At 40.1% G+C, this 22464-nt stretch overlaps 1 protein-coding gene across 3 annotated transcripts; it reads left to right on the top strand.

Moving 5' to 3' along the window:
- Positions 1-5806: 5806 nt before the first annotated feature.
- Positions 5807-21664, top strand: aar2 (AAR2 splicing factor). 3 transcript variants are annotated; one of them, XM_041204801.1, is made up of 4 exons: positions 5807-5879; positions 7953-8718; positions 15429-15658; positions 20469-21664. In XM_041204801.1, exons 2-4 carry the CDS (start codon positions 7962-7964, stop codon positions 20634-20636), a joined length of 1155 nt encoding a protein of 384 aa, XP_041060735.1. In that variant the 5' UTR covers positions 5807-5879; positions 7953-7961; the 3' UTR covers positions 20637-21664. The 3 variants fall into 3 exon arrangements, with proteins under 3 accessions (XP_041060735.1, XP_041060734.1, XP_041060733.1); XM_041204800.1 differs by having other exon boundaries at positions 5828-5971; XM_041204799.1 differs by lacking the exon at positions 5807-5879 and adding an exon at positions 6465-6620.
- The last annotated feature ends 800 nt before the right edge of the window (positions 21665-22464 follow it).

The following is a 22464-nucleotide window of genomic DNA, read 5'->3' as shown; positions in this document are numbered from 1 at the left end:
AGATGTTTAACATTGAAGGATAATGAGTGCTTTTAACTTCCTGATTTGCTGTCTGTGGGAATACTTCAATGTGATTGTCTGCTTACCCTGCAAAAAATATCACTGCTGCTGATGCCTGAGATCCCCGACTTGAAGCCAGATTTAAACTGATGTTAGAAAATGGGTAATATATACCACAGAGATAGCTAGATTGGACATTAATTACTTTGGAGTACAATGAGATTGCAAATTTTATTTGAACCAAACATTAATTAGATACCTAATTGTTAATTGGCCTGAACAATTATTACCTCAGCTATTCTGTGTTAATGCCAACTGTTTAATAAATCAACTTGAAACAAATTATAATATATGATACATCAAACAGCACAGGATTATTCAGGAAACATTAAAACTTCAATGGATAGAAGATAAGAAAGAAAAGCCGAATACCTTTTAGCATGTCAATAACGTACAAAGTACAGACAATGGATATTAGCTGACATGCACGTTCATGACACACACCTGCCAAGACCTGTAATAATGGAAAGTGAGATTTCAACTGGAAATGAAAGGGTAGCAAATGCTGTCTCAATGCTGACAGGTGCAATGTCTGCACAGCACACTGAGCAGCGCAGTGCTAGGATTTCCTGCCAACTTTCTCCATTCATCATGCAGAGAGCAGACATCAGCTACTGTTGGAGGAACAGGGCCAGGAAGATCGAAAGCACCTCAGGCTTTACAAGCAGCAGCATCAGTAAAGTGTTGGGTACATTCAAAGCCACAAGCAGAGAACCCAATCTATTTATTTTTTGCACCCAATGGGCCAATTTTTATCTGGACACGTTCAGGAGATTTGTGGTAGGATTTTTATATAATTTATGACCTGCCACAAACTGGAATTCACAATAATTTAACAGTTCCACCCCGGTATTTGACTTTGTATCAGTGTCACACTTGGATGGCAGCTTTCCGGGTACCACTACAGTTTGCTATTAAGGAGCTGACTAGAGAGGCACCAGCAGCAATGGATGAAAAGAGAAAAGAAGTATTTAGTAGCTATGAAGAATGATAGTATGAGGACAGGAGGAAGAGGAGCTAGTGTGACTGTTAGGTTCCTCTTTTTTATTCCAGGTGACTTACAGTATCATTACAGTCAGAAAAAAACAACTCTAGGAAGGACCAGGCAAATGATTTCAACACCAAGATAAAAGCAAAATACTGTGGATGCTGGAAATATGAAATAAAAACAGAAAATGCTGGAAAAACTCAACAGGTCTGTCAGCATCTGTGGAGAGAGAAACAGAGTTAACATTTCAAATCCATATGACTCTTCTTCAGAAGCTCTGCTTCTCTCTCCACAGATGCTGCAAGACCTGCTGGGTTTTCCCAGCATATCCTGTTTTTATTATAAATGATTTCAGCACCTGTTTACATGTTGTTTCACCTTGTCTGCCTCTCATTTCACAAAAGGAGGCAGGTTGGCACATTACAAAACATTAATAATCTCTATCATTAAATGTAAATGCAATATGTCTGAAAACAGCCACATTATTTTATTCAAAAAGTCGAAAGTAAAGGTCTACGTTAATCAATTTGTCCCTTAAGATTGATAACACCTAAAGAGTTGACTGGAATTGATACAGTGTTTTTAGGTGGTAGTTTTTTTAGGGAAAAGCACCTCACCACCTAGTGTAATTCGAGGAAACATAGGTGCAAAATACTCCTGATTTTTATTTGCATAAAATTTACATTGCTACATCACTTCAGGCACAAACAACATCAAAGAAGTTCAGGTGCAATGCTTTTCAGGAGAAAAGTAATAATGTCTACCATTTTTTAGGGCCATTTGAGAGCAGAACAGGAGCAGCCTTTCAGGTTTTGTCAACTCCTCCAATGAGGTGTGTGTACATTAATATTTCAGAGATATGAGAAAACTTAGAATGCATTAACTTGTAACAACATCATTGCAGGAATTGACCAGATGTTCCCCTTGAAAAGATGGATAACCAAGGCAGTTGTAAGAAGTGAGTATTGCTGAAAAAAGAGACGTCTAATCTTTTCATCTTGCGCTCATCAGGACACTTGCGAGAATACCAGTTTAAGGGGGAAAACAACAATTTATCCTGTATGTGAAGGGAGCGCTGATTGGTTGGCAAGTAATGTTGCCATGGGGAATGTACCACTGATAGTAACTGGCAGTTAACTGCCAAGTATTGTTGGAAATTTAAACCAGGCTTTGACTCTGATTATTCAATTCAAGGCATTGTCCTGAGGAATGAGTCAGTAAATGGCTGTCACTTATTTTGTTTAGCTGAAACAGGCGCAAAGTATGTACACGTTCTTTCTGTCTACAAAGAACAGGGCCCTGTGTATTAATATATGTAGCTTCCAGTACATGCAAACACACTACATTCTGAGCCCAACTGACAATCTTATATTGGTTGTCAGCATAATCCTTAGCACATTGAGGATTATTTAGCAAATGTTGTCCAATCGCGGAAACACATCTAATGTTGGACAATGTGTTTTGAGTTTTGCAAGCAAGGGCTGGTTGGGTACAGTCTGTACCCTCCCATTGTGAAGAGCGCTGGGACATGTTGTTTGATATGATCCACCAGTCTTTGGGACGTATGGCCTGTATATCTAGCATTATATAGGAACTGAGATTTATATACCACATTACTCATTTGTGTGATAGGCAGAAAGTCTTTTTGGCGTGACAGCCGCATCCTGTTAGTGGCGAATACCACTAGCGTTGCTACTGCGTAGTAGCAGCATGAAACGGCTAACTTCACCTGTTGCTCAAGTTTTTGAGATACCTTGCCCTTCCAGGGTAACCTGAGGTAGACTGGGCACTTCTCAGGGCCGCAAGTGATGGCCTTAGGGCCGTTTTTGAATACACGTGATATACAGCACAAAATCAGGGTAGATATTATTCTGCAGGATGTCTTTGATGCATCCTATTTCAGCATCAAGCTTGCATGGTGAGCAAATAGCTTGGGCTCTATTTACAAAGTTGCCGATAAGACCAATCTTATAGCGTGTGGAACTATTAGAATCCCAACATGTATATTGACCAGTGAAATTAGGCTTGTGGTAGACTGTGATAGAGAATCCTCTGGCAGATTTCTCACCCAGTATGTCAAGGAAGAGGAATTCATTTGACTGCTCCATTTCATAAGTGAATGTGAACACGATGGAGCCCATTAAGACAAGAAAGTAAATTGTTACATGCAGCTGCAGATTTCCATATAGCAAACGTATCATCCACATATTGGAAATATGTGAGGGGTGGGAGGTTAGGTGTCTTCCCATCGAAGACGTGTTTCTCATGGAACCCAACAAAGATGTTTGCAAGAGCTGGGCCTAGAGGGGATCATATGGCAACATCATCTTTTTGAGCATAAATGGTGTTGTTAAAACTGAATTCAACTGCGAGTTGCTGAGTTCATAAGCTCAATGAATACTGATTCATGCAATGGTGGCAGACCTAGATCACCATGGCATAGTGCTGCAGCACAAATATCTATGGCTTCCTTAAGTGGAACATTGGTCAATAGGCTAACAATGTCAAATGAGTACATGGACACAGCATTGCTGGCCAGGATTTTCCCCTCGGCGATTTGGGGGCAGGGCTCGGTCGCCGAGGGAAAATGACGCGGGATGACATCAGGAGGAATCCCCAACATCATCCCGGCCTATTTAAATTTTTAGGAAGGCGGGCGGACAGCGAAATCAGCTGTCCGCCCGCCAACCTGTCAATGGCCAATTGAAGCCATTGACAGGCTATTTAAAGTAATTAAAGACCTGCCCTTCCAACCTGAAGGCTGGTGGGCAGGCCAAGAGCCCCAGTGGGCTCCAGATTATTGATGAAACTTCATCCACTGGCGGGATGAAGTTTCATGTCCATATTGTAAAAAATAAATAAAGTTTATGTGGTCTTTATTAACACTGTCAGTATTCTCCCTGAGACAGGACTTTGCCTGAGACAGGCATGCATGAAAGAGCACACTTTAGCAGATGGGGAATCCCTCCTCCCCCCACACAGGAAGCGCAAAACCACCAAGCCGATGGGACCCGCTCGCCATCCAAGGGCAAGATTCTGCCTGTTATCAATATGCAAGTCTTGTATATCCTTCACAAACTTGGTCAAAACTGGTTGTAACAACTTGCCCAACTATTTGGCTAACTCATGTTGTGCAGAGCCGGTCACAGGTAAGATGAGACATAGAGGAACATCACTTTTGTGTGTCTTGGGCAGCCCACGCATTACACGGCTATAGCGATCTATGAGGACAAATCCTGTCATATATATCACATGGTAGCTCATCGCTCTTATGCAAGTCTTCACATACAGTATAAATTATTGTTTCCCTCCCTTATATTGGTATTCTTGTGAGTATCCTGATGAATGCAAGATGAAAAGCTTAGACATGTCTCTCTTTTCAGCAATACTCAAGCTTTGTACAACCAAATAACAATGTTAGGCAGAATTTTGCCCTTGGTGGGCGTGCAGACAGCCGAGCCCTGCCACCGAAATGGGGCCTGCCGCCATTTTGAGCGGGTGGGCCAATTAAGGCCTGCCCAGCGGCCTGGCCAACAGGAAGTGCTATGTGCTTCCTGTGCGGGCTGGGGGAGGGAATCCCCAGCTGTCAAAGTGCGCTCTTTCGCGCATGTGTGCGAAAAAGCGCACTTCTCCTTGAGACTAAGTGCTGTCTCAGGGAAATTACTAACAGCCCAAAAAATTTAAAAATAGAAAAATGAAAAAAGCATTAACATGTCCCCCTCATGTGACAATGTCACACGAGATGGGACATGTTAATAAATATCACATAAAATGTATTAAAGTTTTTAAAAACGCACATGAAACCTCATCCCACCAGTGGATGAGGTTTCATGTATTATCAGAAGCCCGCTGGGGCTCCTGGCCTACCCGCCAACCTTAAGGTTATCTTAATTACTCTTGGCCATTGACAGGTCAGCAGGCGGACAGCTGATTTTGCCGTCCACCCGCCTTCCTAAAAATTTAAAGGGATCGGGATGACGTTGGGGGTTCCTCCCGATGTCATCCCGCGTCGTTTTCCTGTCGGTGAGCGGGCCCCACCCCGACGGGAAAACTCAGGCCGTTGTGTGTAGTTCAGAAGGTCCCACAAAGAGGTTCTGAGTGTTGTATAGCTTAAAAGTGTTTGGTAACTACTTATATCTATGTCCATATATACAATATAAGGTCTAAGCTTAACAAGCCACTGTGCTGGCAATCCCCACTTGCAAATGACCATTTAGGGATCAATTTATGTGTGACCCTAACCCTAAACCCAGGAGGACCAAACTGTGAGGATGGCTAACTTTATCTTTACCAATACCAGGAGGAATGGAGGGGAGTTCTTTTTCTTCAGCAACGCAGTTTGTTTGCCCACATTTTGTTGGTCGTTGACCACTTTTGAAGGAGGGAGGGGGGTGGGGACATGTCCTGCTTCATATGCAGCAACATTTTTTTGTTTATGAGGGTGTTGATTATTTATTGACACACAATTTGCTCAGTGGAAACCTTTCCCCCATGGTGTCCAAACAGAGCACTCCTGTGACACTTCAATACTTTTACAACCTGTGTCATGGATTCCCAACAGGGTGGCAGACAGCGCTGGAGGAAACAATAACAAGCTCCTCATCCCGCCGGAGCCCAATTGCTTTGTCGGCTGGTGGCAACAATGTGTCCCTCGAGCCTGCTCCTGGGGCTGAGCCTCAGCCCGCGCCTGCGCCTGGGCTGCTTCAGCGTCAGGGACCGGAACCATAATGTCGGGGAGAACGACGTTCGGCGGGGAAGACGCTACATTGACGGACAGGAAGTGACGGGAGGTGGGGGGGATGTGGTAGATGTGACTCCAACTGTCGGGCCGGTTCGTATCCTGGGAATTGGGTTGATTTTTTTTTCTCAAAAGGCCGAGGACGAAGTGGCGCCGAATCACCGGGAGGGTTTCCGGGGGCTGCGGTCAGTGTCCAGTGTCCAGACAAGTCAGCGCCTGTGATGAGACAGGAAACTTTTGTTGAGCTGGAGTCAGTGGAGAAAGGAGGAAGGGACCTGGTTTCTCAAACCAACTGTATTTTACACCCGGCAGCTTTCACTTCAAATTATAGTTTGACCCTTGTGTAATATAATTATTTCTATGTGAACATGTACGCTGGAGTTCAATTCCAGTGCATAATTTAAGAAAAATAAGACCTTGCCCTCAATCTGACCCCAATAAGGGCCATAAATACAATGACCTTTCGTTTTCTACTATTATTCCTTAGTTTTGGAACGTAGATGATCACTCAAAGACAATGTTTCAAATTGGACAGCTCCTGATTCATTAGATTTGTACCCCCCCCCCCCCCCCCCCCCCCCCCACCGGTCAATTGAATGATGCGAGGGAAATTTTAAAAAATATATAAAATAAAACTTTCATCAGATTCAGCATTAATTTATGAGCTAGTCAATAGGGTTACCGTGCCCAGGTTCTACTGGCAATTTATGATAATAGGAGTGTTAGACATCTTCAGCTGCATAAGCCCCAATAATGTGGCCGCCAAAGCTCAAGCAGTTTAGTTCTGCTTTTGATTGTTTCTTAACCCCCTGGTTTACTGCCCTTGAATTTCAGGTGACTAGTTTTTGAAGTGGTGGTTTTAGACCATCGTTGTATTGTGGATTAAATTGTAAATCAGTACACCAAGGTGTCAGTATCTTCTGCTTGGCAAAATTGAGTTACATCGATTAATCGACGTGACCAACAGGGGTCCACAAAGACAAAAACTGATGATGTCATTTAGATGTGATTTAGGAATTGAAGCTTATGCCTCCTCAATAATTTAAGTTAAATTACATGTTCAATCTTGATTAATGTGGATCTTCCTGACCTTCACAGACAGATCTGATGCTCAGAGGAATAAGCATGCAAGTGACTATGGTCCCTTCAAGTTACTTGGTCACATAAGTAATCTCAGCAAGTTTGAATTATGTTGCTATAAGAGAGTGCAAGTAATTCTTAATAGTAACTTTTGGCCAAAGTGTAAGGTTTGTTTTACAGGCTAAGTAATTCCCATATCTGTACAAAACTGTCCGTCTTAAATTATTGACGGATGATTTTTGTTCAAGTGCAGAGGAATTGATTGAGACATTCAACAATTTGACAAGTTCCATCACCTGTACAGTTATTCAGAAGGCTGTCCCTTGACAGGATTGATGTGAATCATGTCTTACAGTCACAGTTTTCATTTATGAAGTTATTCTGATGCATCTCCGTGCTACAAAAGGCAGAGAGGTGAATGCTAAGCAACTAGTTAAGGAACTTGAACTGGGATGGGAAGTGGTCTAATCAAAGGGATTGGTGGAAGCTGACTTTTTAGGGGGTGTTTTGAAGTCAATAGGAGAGAGTAATTGATAATGGTTCAGGGAGAGAATTTCAGTAACAATGAGAAGAATTTTCAGAGTAAAAACAATCAATCAGGCTGTGACAGTACCATGGAGAGAGTGGGGAACAAACAGTCATCCATTCAGAGGAACAAATGGTGTGGGCAAGGATCTTGAATTGGTGCACGTTTCCTGAACAGGCTGAAGACAAGCCGTGAAAGGATTTGATAAAGGGGAATAAAGATCCATTAGCTGAGGTGGAGGGAGGCAGGGAATCTGGGGAGTATAGGTAATGATGTATGAGTAAAGGTTTCAGCAACACTAGGGCAGGTTGCTTTAAAGGGAGGACTCCACAATTATGAAGATAGAAAGTTTACCTAAACTAAAATTAAGGCCAATGCAAAATAAAAATGAAAAAAAACTTAAGTTGCTACTGTAACAATCAGTATTAAATGCTGTTAGTGATGGTGTTACTGGGCCATTCAGCCATGGTCTATGTAAGATCCCTGCAAGAAATAGTTTTTGTATATTGGATGTAAGTGCAATGTCAAACTGAATTCTTCTCTCACTCTTTGGAACTCAGGTCAAAGACATGGCTACTGTGAAAATGGATCAAGAACTGGCCAAAAAGCTGTTCTTTGAAGGAGGCACTCTTGTCATAATTGGTGTTCCTGAGGGCACTGAATTTGGCATTGATTATAACTGTTGGCAAGTGGGCCCAAAATTTAAAGGGGTGAAGATGATCCCACCAGGAATCCACTTCATGCATTGCAGTGCTGTGAATAGCAGAGATGCTCGATTAACAGGACCGCGCACGGGTTGTTTCTTCCACATAAAGCAGCGGGACGTTCTTGTGAAGCGATGGGACAAGAAGGAAGAAGAAATAGTTCTGGTTGAGGTCTCCGAAGAAGAGCGGGAACGGATAAGAGAGAATCTGACTGAACTGGACAAATGTTTGGGGCCATATCCATATGAAACAATGAAAAGATGGGTCTCTTTGACCAATCTGATTACAGATCCTTTGATTCAGAGGCTGCAGCCTGAAAGTGGGAAAATCTGTGCCTTTTCTGAAGTGCAGCCAGAGCTTGCAATGCCACATACTAAGGATCGAGCAGAACAGAATCTGTTGCCTTATGACACATTATGCAAGAGCTATGAGGAGGGTTTGGCCAGGCTGCCCAAGATGAAGGTTAAGGCTGGTACAGAGATCAGGTTCACAACGATCCCACAACAGAAATATCCAGACGGGGCATCTCCAGCTGAAATTACAAAGTGTAGCATGGACTTTAGCTATGCTCTGGATACTGTAATAAACCAGCGGTACCCTTCGAACCCAAAAGACATATTAGGTTAGTATGTTATAAAATGTGTGAGCTGCTTGTTAAGATGTTGTGATTTGCAATTCAAAATAATGTGAAGTCTTAAGCAAGTTTTAAAATTGTATTTGGAGTTGACGTGCTACTGTCCAGGGAGAAAGGGGATGATTGGGCTCTTTCTGTGATTCAACATAGAAGATATTCCAACATAAAACAAACCCAGCACAGCTGAATGGCAGAATGGTAAGTCTTCAATTTTTGTCTCTGGGGCCTGGGTTTAAATCAAGTCTGGACTGAGAGAATGAATTAATTCAAGTCTCTTCTCTGTGTCTGCTGTAAGGGTATAAGAAAAACTAAATTTGCTCTCTCTCAGTCCAGTTCAATTCACAACACAAAACTATTTTGTGCTACATTATCAGTTGGACTCCCGTGGATTGTGTGGAAACATGAAAATGTCTGAGTTGGAGTTGGAACATGTTGGGAGAATTTGGTGTAATTTTGTCTGCAATAAACTGGTGCTTTAATTTAACTGGGAGTGCTTGCTGTTGACGTGGGTTGGGGGTGATGGCAGAGTGTAGAAGCAACTAAGCTTTATTTCTGAGTATTGATCATTCCAAACCATGATGAGCAAAATGTAATAAAATTATATTTGATAAGCCTGCCACTTGTTTTTTGATGTAGTTTGACTTTGCTGCATGTAAACAAGTGATGAACAAAACTGGAACTAATAACTGGATTTGTGTAGCCTGATAACTCATCATTGTCCAGGAAATGATCATGAGCTTTCAGAATTTTTTATTTCTGTTGTATGAATAGATTTAGTATCGTGCTGTTGCGATCTCCATAGAGACCGATTACTTGTAATAAATTTGAATTTCTACTTAATAGCTGAAAGAAAGACAAGACAAGATTTCAAGTTTTAAGACTTTTAGCATTACAAAAGACTAAAAGCACTAAGCCTAAACACTATCTTTGTAGGCAACTTATACTTCAAACCACAAAAAAGAATATTCCACTTTTCCTTTTAGCACAACTGAAAATGCTCTTCACGGATATACTTTACACACAGTGAATTTTCCTGGAACTTGTCCAAGATTATTCTTAGCTCTCAAGGTTTACTGCTGGTTCTTTTTCTTTCTCAGCCTGGGAACTTTTAATTTCGGAACTGTCTTTCACAGTGAGGTTTTTTCCCTGGAGGTCCTTCCTCCAGAGCAAGCTAGGTGAATCTTCCAGCCTTGTTTTAACTATGCATTTGGTCTTTTCAACCTGATTGCTTTCACCTTCAGTCCTGAGTGGTGAGCCACAGCAATTGCCTCTTTGGATCCTGGCAGACTAACCTTGTCTGTGAGTTTTCGGAAATATCTTAGACCCTCCCTTTCTCAAAGCCCACCTCGAAGGCAATGTGAATCACGTGGGCCTTGAATGCAGGTAGAAATACTGATAGCTATTTTTGAAACCGTGACTCTCTTTAATCTTGGAAGTAAGTGGACAGTTTAAAGAACAACTGTTTACAACCTGAAATTCTCAACACTTTCTTGGGACTTTGAAGACTCAAAGAGCCTATCCACTGTTAGCACATAGGCTGCTGTCATTGTCTTCAAGTGTAAACACCTTGCACCTTCTTCCCAGTGAAACAATCTGGGTCCCTTTTAATCTTTAACAATCAAACTACCCAAGCTTACTGTCAGGCAGATTTCAGGACAGGTCACATGACCCTGTTAAATTAAAGACACAGTTCCAAAACATCATAATCTTATAAACTTCATAATTGTAACACTACTAAAGTTGATTCCAAGTAATTAAATTAGTTTATTAAACTGAAGGAATATCAAAGATATGTTGATTTAGGTTTAAAGAGCATATTTTAATATCATGCAAGTAACATTTTTAAATGCATGTTTTTATAACGAGTTGTGAGGAAGCTCAACATTGTGTGTGGATTTTGGGGCAGTATCCTAAAATAGTGGATGTTTATGAATTAAGAAATGGAACAAAATAATGTGAGGAAAATCTACTTGGACAAATTTTGTGCATAATGTGGGGGCAATGATAATGGTTTAACCAAGAAGCACTGTTTAGAAATGTTTCTTAAAAAGCAGACATTTTCAGTTAATTTACATAACTGTTCAACTCAAGGTCAGACCTAATAGTGCAATTCACCTCGGGGAGATTTATGCTCCTGTGACCATTGTATCATAAGGTTTAGGCTGGCTATGAAAAAGCACAAGCGTAAGAATAATTAACTGGAGGAAAGCTGACTTCAGTGGGGTGAAAAATAGATCTGACCCAAATAAATTGGAATCAAAGGTTGGCAGGCAAATCTATAGTTAAACAATAGGCTGCCTTTAAAGTAGTGATAGCTTGGACACAGCCAAAGTACACTCCCACGAAAGGGAAATGCAGGGCAAACAAATCCAGAGCTCCCTGGATGACAGAAGAGAAAGAGTTTAAGACGAAGAGGAAAAAGTGTGGTTATGATACGTGTCAAAGGTTCAGAGAGAAATTGAAAAAGCAAATAAGAGAAGCGAAGAGAGTATAAGAAGAGACTGGCAGTTAACAAAAAAGGAAATCCAAAAGTCTTCCGTAGGCATATAAAGAGTAAAAAGGTTGCTAAAAAGAAGAGTGGGCCAATTGGGGACCAAAAAGCAGGCTTACACACGGAGGCAGGGGGTTTTGCTGAGGTATTAAATCAGTACTTTACACCTGGCCTTTACCAAGGAAGAAGGTACTGCCCAGGTCATGGGGAAAGAGGAGGTAGTTCAGACACTCGAAGGATTTAAAATTGAGGAGGTATTGGATATGCTGCCTGCACCAGGACTGGATGAGATGCAGCCAAGGATACTGAGGGAAGTGAGAGTGGAAATGCGGAGGCAGTGGCCATAATTTTTCAGTCTTCCTTAAATTTGGGGTGGTGCCAGAGGACTGGAGACTAACAAATGCTAAAGCCTTGTTCAAAAAAGGGTGCAACAATAAGCCCAGCAACTACAGACCAGCAGTTTAACTTCGGTGGTGGGGAAGTTTCTAGAAACAATAATTCAGGACAAATTTAGTGGTCACTTGGGTGAATGCAGGTTTGGATTTGTTAAGGGAAAATCATTTGTAAATAATTTGCTCGAGTTTATAGATGAGGTATAAGAGATGTCAACTCTTTTCTTCTCCGCCGATGCTGCCAGACCTGCTGAGTTTTTCCAGGTAATTCTGTTTTTGTTTTGGATTTCCAGCATCCGCAGTTTTTTTGTTTTTATAGGTATAAGAGAGGCTTGATGAAAGTAATGCTGTTGATGTGGTGTACATGGACTTCCAAAAGGCATTTGATAAAGTGCCACACAATAGATTTGAGCAAAATTAGAGCTCATGGAATAAATGGAACAGTGGTGATATAGATATGAAATTGGCAGAGTGACAGGAAACAGAGAGTAGTGGTGAACAGTTGTTTTCGTACTGGACTTTTTACGTTTTTACATATATAAAGGGTAAGAGGGTACTTTGTTAAATATATAAAGGGTAAGAGAGAGGCCAGAGAGGGTCCCAGAGGACTGGAAAATCACTAATGTAACCCCCTGTTTAAGAAGGGAGTGGGGCAAAAGACGGGAAATTACAGGCCGATTGGCCTGGCCTCGGTTGTTGGTAAGATTTTAGAGTCCATTATTAAGGATGAGATTTCAGAATACTTGAAAGTGCATGGTAAAATCGGGCAAAGTCAGCATGGTTTCATCAAGGGGAGGTCATGCATGACAAATGTGTTAGAATTCTTTGAGGAGGTAACGAGTAGGTTAGACAAAGGAGAGCCAATGGATGTTATCGACTTGAACTTCCAGAAGGCCTTTGACAAGGTGCCCCACAGGAGGCTGCTCAGTAAGAAAAGAGCCCATGGTGTTAGAGGCAAGGTACTAGCATGGATAGAAGATTGGCTGTCTGGCAGGAGGCAGAGAGTGGGAATAAGGGGGGCCTTCTCAGGATGGCGGCCGGTGACTAGTGGAGTTCCGCAGGGGTCAGTGTTGGGACCACAACTTTTCACTTTATACATTAATGATCTAGATGAAGGAACTGAGGGCATCCTGGCTAAATTTGCAGATGATACAAAGGTAGGTGGAGGGACAGGTAGTATTGAGGAGGCGGGGAGGCTGCAGAAGGATTTGGACAGGTTAGGAGAATGGGCAAAGAAGTGATAGACGGAATACAACGTGGGTAAGTGTGAGGTCATGCACTTTGGTAGGAAGAATAGAGGCATAGACTATTTTCTAAATGAGGAGAGAATTCAGAAGTCTGGAGTGCAAGGGGACTTGGGAGTCCTAGTCCAGGATTCTCTTAAGGTTAACTTGCAGGTTGAGTCAGTAGTTAGGAAGGCAAATGCAATGTTGGCATTTATTTTGAGAGGACTAGAATATAAAAGCAGGGATGTGCTGCTGAGGCTTTATAAGGCTCTGGTCAGACCACATTTAGAATGTTGTGAGCAATTTTGGGCCTTGTATCTCAGGAAGGATGTGCTGGCCCTGGAGAGGGTCCAGAGGAGGTTCACGAGAATGATTCCAGGAATGAAAGGCTTAACATATGAAGAATGTTTGAGGTCTCTGGGTCTATACTTGATGGAGTTTGACTTTGTTCAAAGTTCAAAGGATGAGGGGGGATCTGATTGAAACTTACAGAATACTGAAAGGCCTGGATAGAGTGGATGTGAGGAAGATGTTTCCATTAGTAGGAGAGACCAGGACCCGAGGGCACAGCCTCAGAGTAAAGGGAAGACCTTTTAGAACAGAGATGAGGAGAAACTTCTTTAGCCAGAGTGTGGTGAATCTATGGAATTCATTGCCACAGAAGGCTGTGGAGGCCAGGTCATTGAGTGTATTTAAGACCGAGATAGATAGGTTCTTGATAAGGTGATCAAAGTTTACGGAGAGAAGGCAGGAGAATAGGTTTGAGAAACGTATCAGCCATGATTGAATGGCTGAGCAGAATTGATGGGCCAAATAGCCTAATTTCTGCTCCTATGTCTTACGGTCTTATGGTCGTAGGTTTATAGTGGATGGTCAATGTTGAGACTCCTGCTCTTCCTGATTATACATATTAAAAACCCAGATCTTGGTGTGCAGGGCACAATTTCAAAATTTTTGAATGTTACAAAACTTGAGAGCGTTGTGAACTGAGGAGGATAGTGTAGAATTTCAAAAGGACATAGGCAGGTGGTAGAATGGGCGGGCAAGTGGCAGATGAAATTTAATGCAGAGAAATGTGAAATAATTCATTTTAATAGGAAGAACACAGAATGACGATAGAAAATAAAGAATATAATTCTAAAGGGGGTTTCAGGAGCAGAGGGACCTGGGTTTATATGCACATAAATTATTGAAGGTAGCAGGACAGATTGAGAGCATGGTTAATAAAGTATACAGCTTCCTGTGCTTTATCAATGGAGACATAGGCTATAAAAGCAAGAAAGTTATGTTAAACCTGTATAAAACACTAGTTTGGCCTCAACTGAAGTATTGCATCCAGCTCTGGTACCACACTTTAGGAAGGATGTGCAGAAAAATTCACGAGAATGGTTCCAAGGATGAGGGATGCAGGTGTCACTGACAAAACCAACATTTGGTTTTTTAAATTTGTTTATGGGATGTGGGCTTTGCTGGCTAGGCTAGCACTTATTTCCCCCTTGTGCAGAGGGCATTTAAGAGTCAGCCTCATTGCCTCATTGCTGTGGGTCTGTGAGTCGCATGTAGGCCAGACCAGGCAGATGGGTATTTACGACAAATGGCAATAGTTTGGTCATCATCAGAATTTTAATTCCAGATTTTTATTGGATTCAAATTTCACCATCTGCCATGCTAGGATTTGAACCCAGGTCCCCAGTGAATTACCCTGGGTCTCTAGAATACTAATCAAGTGATAATGCCACTGTGTCCCCCAGCATTTGTTGCCCATGCCTGCTTGCCCTTCACTGCATCCCCCAGCATTTGTTGCCCATGCCTGTTTGCCCTTGAACTGAGGGCAGATAAGAGTCAACCACATTTCTGTGGGTCTGGATTCACAAGTAGACCGGACCAGGCACGGATAGATTTCCTTCCCTAAAGGACAGTGAACCGGATGGGTTCTTACAACAGTTGATGATAGTTGTCATGGTCACAGTTACTAAGACTAGCTTTATATTCCAGATTTATTAATTGAATTCAAATTCCACCAGCTGCTGTGGATAGTGACATTACCACTACACCACCATTTACACCTGCTCCCCACCTCGCTCCCGCCTAGCCCTGAAAGATTGGAGAAGTAATGACTGTGCTCCTTGGAGAAGAAAAGGTTCAGAGGAGTTTTGATAGACGTGTTTAAAACCATGAAATGTCTGGACAGAGTGGACGGGGAGAAATTGTTCCCAATGATGGAAGGATTGAGATTCAGAGACTCGGAGGGCGTAGATTTAAGGTAACTGGCAAAAGAAGTGATGGTGACATGAAGAAAAACTTTTTCACACAGCGACTGGGTAGGATCTGGAATGCACTGACTTGAGCGTGTGGTGCAAGCAGGTTCAATCGAGGTGTTCAGGAGGGAATTATTTGAAAAGAAAGACTGTGCAGGGCTACAGGGAGAAGGCAGGGGAATGGCACTCAGTGAATTGCTCCTTCGGAGAATCAGACAAGAATATCCACCTCCGATACTGTAACCATTCTATGATTCTGACTGTTGCCTTTTTTTTTGTCAAACACAGTTTATTTGCTTTTAATGTAATGTGCTTTCATTCTATTCCACAGGTGAGTTGCAGTTTTCTTTTGTCTGTTTCCTAATTGGAAATGTCTATGATGCATTTGAGCACTGGAAAGATCTCCTTCGTCTACTCTGTCACTCTGAGGAGGCTGTGACAAAACGAAAGGACCTCTATTCTGCACTCATCTCGATCCTCTATCATCAACTTAATGAAATTCCTCCTGACTTCTTTGTGGATATTGTCTCCAAGGATAATTTCCTAACTACAACATTGCAGGTAGTTTTTCTGAATCGTATTATACAAAGTACAATGTTATCTAAATCAAACATTAAAATTTATGTTAAAAGTGCTCGCCTTTCTGTATGTTTTGAATTTTGTGAAATTTTGTGTTTTGACTGAAAATCATTATCTTTGAAGTAGAATTATTCTGCATTGAAATTATGAACACATCTGTGTTTTCAAACTTGCACAGTAGCCTATTGGAGGGACCATGAAGTGTATGCCTATTGTTAATGTTTGTGTTCTGTAAATACTAATCCTGTGATAATGAATCAGTGGTGTTTTAATCCAGTTGCAACAGAAGAATCAATTACACTGTCGAGACTCAATGGTGCACTTTCATAGCTGTAATCTGGGTATTGTTTGTTTACATATAATGCTGCTTGTACCAACTTATGTATTTACAAGCAGACCTCCTTTCCTTGGAGCAGATGTGGCAGCGAATGCATCAGTATTTTCTCATACCCTGCCTCTTGACTTGATCCCAGCATGAAGCCTTTCCCAGGAATTAACTTACTTTATTTTAGGGCTGATTAAAGTTGCCAGTCCAATACAGCAGTTTCAGGAACAGCTCAGAGTCCAATTATTAATGTAAAATAAGTAATAAAGAACTGGCCTCTAATTGTATTATCAGTTGAAATGTTCAGCCTTTCTTCTGGTTGGTTGCCATTTGTTTATTACCTTCATCACTGAAGGTGGGTGGAGGGAATGTTTTTGTCCCTGTTCATTAGTCAGTTTGTCTGTAAACAATATATCTCAAAAACTAATGGATAGATTTCAACAAAGCTTGGTACACAGATAGGGTACGGCACATGGAAGAATTGATTAATTTTTGATGAAGATGCATTTCTCAATCGGGATCCTGGAATATTTTTAAAGGATCTGTTAACATTAGGATGAGGCAAATTGACTTCTTGTTAAGAATGTTGTGGATTGTTTTATAGATGTTGATGATTGTTTTAAAATAGTGTGGATTGTCTCAGCTGCTGTGGTGGAATTTGTCACAGCTGTTAAAATGTGAGCAGAGTTTTCAGAGCAGGCTGTTGGATGTGGATTGGACTGAAGCCTCCTCAGTGAGATAGAAGCTCTTGATAAACAGACTTCTTCTTTCAGCCTTGCATTACGGAGCATCAGGCAGGCAGGAAAAAGCCTCAAAAAAGAGCTGTATAATGGCAATACCATTGAGTTAAGACCACGTGGCACAGGGTTGGACTCTGCTGAGTACCGTTTTCACTAGTGCGCTCTATATTTGACATTGTAGATTGATTACATTAACAGCTGACGGCCAAGAAGAATGTTACTGGCTGCGGTGGGGGTTTGCTTGCTATTCATGTTGTAAGCATTTCAGCCTGATAGTACTGTCATGCTGATCTTTTTGCTTTGCTGTCTTTTGCATTAGAAAATGCCTCTCTTGATAGTAAGGATCAGTTTTGATGACTATTACGGTCAGTACAAGGTTGGCTTTCCCCGACATTTCGCTGGAGCGACAAGTCCATCTGGAGTTGATAGACTGTTGCTTTTCATATTTCTGAAGTTACCACCTCCAAGCCATCAATATGTTGATTTATGTAGGCTGACACCATTGTATTCTTCATTGCCAACTGCAAACATTGTTACTAAATAGTTTGAGATTGGACTTGAGTGTGTCCCGGTACGTCTTCTGCTATCCACCCTGCTTCTGCTTGTCCTATTCTGTCTTGCTGCACAGGATCCATTTTGGCATTCTGGAATTTCCCATGGCACTCAGCACAGTTGTGCTTGTCGCAGCACGGCCTGGTGCACTCGAGGAGCTTGGGTGGTAATTGTGGCCTGCTACTTGACACATATAATTAACGTCTAGGGTTGGAGCTCTATCTTAGCAAATTGCTGAATATCACTATAATAACATGCCCAATCCTCTCATCCATATAGGACAACGTAATATCATCTGTCGTATACACTTTAAACTTTGAGTTTGACCATATGCTGATTCCAGACATGCTTTTTTCTGAGTAGGCGTCTTTGATACGATGTCGCACTTCATCTTTGAACGCACCATTTGATACCATTTGTTTACACGTATGGGTGAATATCACAGTAATAACAGCTTTACATAGGCCCTTTTATGACATTAACCTGTTTCACAAGTTTCTAATATTTCAGATTTTGTATAATAAATTTGATTCCATGCTATAATTCAGAGCACTGTGGACTGGAAATATTGTTGGATTTTTTTTTACTAAGGTATTTCAAAGACCAAGTATTTAATTTTCAAAGGATTTGTTCTGTAATCTAAGTTTCAATTTTTGCTCGCTATCTAGTGTTCTAGTATGCTGATTATTTTATGTTTACATGACTAAAATTGTGAACAAATTATCAAAAGCTTTGCAATTCCACTTTAAATGCTGCTATTGTGCCTCTCAGAAGAACTTCTTGTTCAGTGCAGTGATGTGTGTTAAGTTACTTTCACAGATGAATTTCTGTGTATTGATTTATTGTTGGAACATTATGGCATTAGCTGCTGAAGAAATAGCCTATTGATTAGCTAGAGCAAATCTGACTTGTCACAGGGATTGACTATAATCCTTTTCCAACCTAATTCCAGGATCAAGTGCTTTGACTGGATGGTATGTAACTAAGAGACTGAAAAAGACTCTTGCTTATCTGGCCCTGTTTTTGTATCGTGGCCCATGGTGGTGTTTTAATACTTAAGGATTGAATAAAGAATTACCATGGGAATTTAATTTGATAAAAAGTAACACTAAAGAAAAGGCTTTTTTTTTTAAAGTCTGTGATTACAATGGAGGGCATGTCAGCTGCTGATCTTTCAACAGCATATTAATTTTTAACTGTATATGTACCATGAAGTATTATTTTTTATTGTATATGTTCCATATCCCTATATTTTTATGTTGTAGAATTGGTATATCTATTACAATTTCTGTCTGGCCCTTTTCTGACGCACTTCAGGTATTACCCTCAAATTTGTGTTACAGTTCAAAAAAACATTTGATGATAAAGAAACTCTCCGGGGCATTCTGCAGTTTGAAATGATGAAGTTACACACCTTTTTTTGCTTAATTTTGTCTGTCTGTCTGTTGAAAGTGTCTATTTGCTACTTTTACTGACTTGCATTCGCACCAAATGAATGTAAAATACTTTGATTTAAAACTGTAATTTTCAAAGATTGAAAGTCTGGTTTAGTACTGACTTGTAACCAGACTTTAGTAACATTCCAGACAATTTTCCCCAATTTCATACTTTCTGACTTAGGACCACAAAGAAGACTCCTTACAGGAACTGAGTTCTTCTGAGAAAGCCTGTTACTTTCTCAAAGAATACAGTTTGTTTGTGAAACAGTAACTTCCTCTCATAAACCTATGCTGTCTTCCTCTTGGTCCATTTCTATTGATACTTCATTATTTCTTTCATTAAAACATTTTCCTAAATATTTTACCTACTATAGAACCAGATTCAGTGACCTAGCTCTGAAGAAGCGTCACTCTCCACAGATGCTGCCAGATCTAGCATTTTATGTTTTTATTTCAGGTTTCCAGCATCCGCAGTATTTTGGACTTATTTCAATGACCTAGTATTCCCTCCTTATCTTTGTACCTCTCTTTTTATACATAGGGTGCTTTTTTTTTTTTAGCAATTTCTGCTCAAATATAAAGGATTAGCAATAAACTTTCAACCAATCTTCATTCGTTTTTTTTCTCATCCTGATCTATTTTAGGCACCATGCCCAGATTACAAAAGTACATGCTGACCGATTTACAAAATTAGCATTGTCAAAATGTACTGTTAAAATACTTTATTTTGTAGCATACAAACATGCTATAAATAAAACTATATGCTTAACACACAAAATGCTTTTGTTTAAACAATGGGGCTTTTCAAACTGCACTAGTGTTTTGCAGCTGAATTTTGTGGTACAGAAATAAGGTTTTAATGCTGTCCATGGGAAAAATTGCAATATCTGTTTAGCATGTTTTCAATTGTATAAAGTTTCATTTGTGTTTCTCCCTTCTTTGCAGCAACTCTTTCCTCCCCTCCATTTTGTTTTGATAATGATAAGTTTCTTGTAGTATTTTCCATGTTAGTGGATGAACTTTTTTGAATATGCAAGTTGGCAAGTGAGTTTGGAGAGACTTTGGATAAGTGTTTTTAGCATGTCTTATGTTATTGAAGACAAATGTTTACATACTGTTGCCACTCTGAATGTTCAGATAGGCAGTTAGATACCATTGTTGACAGAAAAGTATCACAAAAGCTAACACCAACACGTGTACATACACAAGATATTTTAATAATCTAGTTTTTTTTTTAACTCTTGAGCTGTGGGGATCTGGAACACCACCTGATAAGGTGATGGATGCTGATTTTTTATAAGAGCGCTAGATAGGTATTTGAGTATGAGGTACTTTATGGGACCAGGCACAACTGCCTTTTCAAAGAACCAACACAGGCATGATGGACTGACTGGCTGCCTCCTGTTCTCTTAAGTTTCTGTGATTAGAATGAGTTAAATTTAATTCATTTTACAATTAGTGCATTGAGTTATTTGCGGTTGTAGAAAGAGCTTTGCCACTCAGCATTACCATTTGAAAGGGAATAGAACTTTGTGGCTGTGGAAATTATTTCTTCAGTACCTTTTTAGGAAGTGTTTGCTAATCATAAGTGTAAAAGTCTAAAGCTTCTGAGATTAAAAATGTTTGGAATGATGCTGCTAATTAGGCTTTGTACTTTTTTGAGGGCAAACTTAGATTTTGAATCATTCTTTTGTACTGTGCCTCTTAAGTTTGTTTCTTTTTTTGTTAAACACTAGGAGTTCTTCTCTTATACGTGCGGCCCAGATGTGGACAAAGCTCTGCAGAAGCGGGTGGAAAAATTTAAAGCTCATTTAACCAAAAAGTTCAAGTGGGATTTTGATGAGGAACCTGATGATTGTGCCCCTGTGATGGTTGAGTTACCTGATGGAGTGACACTGGACTGATTTAATAAATTAAGAAAACTGGCTAATCCATGAGTTTGTAAAACCTTTTTAGCCATTTGGTAAATGTCTTGCTTTTGTGTGTAACAACTTTAAAAAAAGTGCATAACAAAAGCAACAAACTTGCTTATGTTACTGTAAAATATTTACACTTCTATATTGACATTATAAACGTAATGTGTTGAATTGTTATATTTTGATGGGCATTGTTTTTCTAACAATAGTTTAGGATCAATAGATATGTTTAATCTTTAGTATTCTGTTTATTTTAAAATGGTGTCCTTACTGATCAAATTAAGTATAATGTCCAAAAACTATAGGTTATGTTTTGTTAAGCATCCTACCTTAATCAGTTCCTTTACTCCATTTTACCTACAAGAATATCACATTTGGAACAGTTCATCGAGTTGATTTTTTTTTAATTGTAGATTCAAATTTATAAATGAACAGTAAAATTACATTTTTTGGTTAAATCAATGGAATCTGCAACTGTTTTTTTCCTCGGAATTATTTAAAAAGCTTGTACTAGGCAGGGCAATTGTTGTACTAAGACCCTGCCTTAAATGCTAATTTGGTAAATTGCCATGGCAATGATTTTTGAATATGCTAGCATTCAGTAATTGGTGTATACTGTAGATATGTTGTGACACACATTACTGAGTAGAATGTCCACAAGCTTCTTCAGACTGTCAATTCTGACCACTTTATTCAGTTGGGTTGCAGTTAGTGTGTTTTGTCTTGCCTTTCACATTCGTCATATGCATGTCTGTTGGTTCTATTTCTGATTCAGTTTCATGTTGCTTGATACAGTTGGTAGTTTGCATTAGCCACATTCCATTTGCAATGCTTTAACTAAATTTAAAGTTTCTTCACCTCTTCATCTTCAACTGTTCTCTAGTATGGGCACTTGCACAAACTCATTGAAGTCACTGGAGACTTCAACTTTCTTCTCAAAGTTGCAGAGATGCAGGAGAGCAAATGTGTCCCTGCTGTCAGTTGAATTCAGAATAAAGCAAATTTGCTTTCAAGTACCAAATGTGTGGAACAGGTTTGCATTATCTTTTTTCCCATTGCAGTGCATCATTGATGGGGACAAGAGATGTCTGTGAATAGGGACAGCATGAACATCTTTCTTGAATTTGCTAGATGGTCTAATTAATGTAACTGCTGGAGATTCATTAGGAATGTAACAATATCTTGAAAGTCTCCAGTGAATATTATCGTTTACTAGACAAGTAAATGTTCTATCAGGAGTCATCACTCAGCTGTCAATTCTTGGAAGGAAATGTCTTAATGTGTAGGAGAGTAAAACTTGACTTTGCAGTTTTATCATTGTGACAGCTGCAGATGCTTTCAGAATGTAATGGGCAGTAAGATCGGGAACCATGTCCTTCAGACCGCTTGTAAGCTTTTCATTGGGTCCTACTACGGGAATGCAAATCTGTGGGAACAGATACCATGTAATGGATATCATTGCTTTATGTATCAACATTTAGAGATTGTAACAAAATATAATTCCAATCCTGGGTCTTCCATGGGTTTTCATTGGGCACAGCATACCTTTGACGGACTTTCCAGTACTGAAGAAGCATACAGACAGGAAAAAGTGAGCTTTGTCATTGATCAGGATATAATGAATTGCCCAGGCTTAGTATTCATCGTACTTCATTTGCATTAAGAGGTGGTAACAAATTACTGCAGATAGGATTTCAGTTCAGGTCAGTTAATAGTGTTAATGAGTAAGCTGGTGAATTTATTGAATGCTTTCTTAATTTTCCTTTTTTGAGGGAAAGCATAATTGGGATTGCATATTCCTTTATCATTTTAGCAT

Source organism: Carcharodon carcharias, chromosome 14 (genome assembly GCF_017639515.1).
Source record: "Carcharodon carcharias isolate sCarCar2 chromosome 14, sCarCar2.pri, whole genome shotgun sequence".
Taxonomy (NCBI): Eukaryota; Metazoa; Chordata; class Chondrichthyes; order Lamniformes; family Lamnidae; genus Carcharodon; species Carcharodon carcharias.
This window is presented reverse-complemented; position numbering and strand designations above follow the sequence as displayed.

Bases quoted from the DNA above. Each gene is read 5' to 3' on its own strand.
- aar2 (XM_041204799.1), top strand. From the start codon at position 6,540: ATGTGGCCGCCAAAGCTCAAGCAGTTTAGTTCTGCTTTTGATTGTTTC. The intron at 8,719-15,428 runs GTTAGTATGTTA...TCTATTCCACAG, and splicing joins GAACCCAAAAGACATATTAG to GTGAGTTGCAGTTTTCTTTT. The intron at 15,659-20,468 runs GTAGTTTTTCTG...GTTAAACACTAG, and splicing joins TCCTAACTACAACATTGCAG to GAGTTCTTCTCTTATACGTG.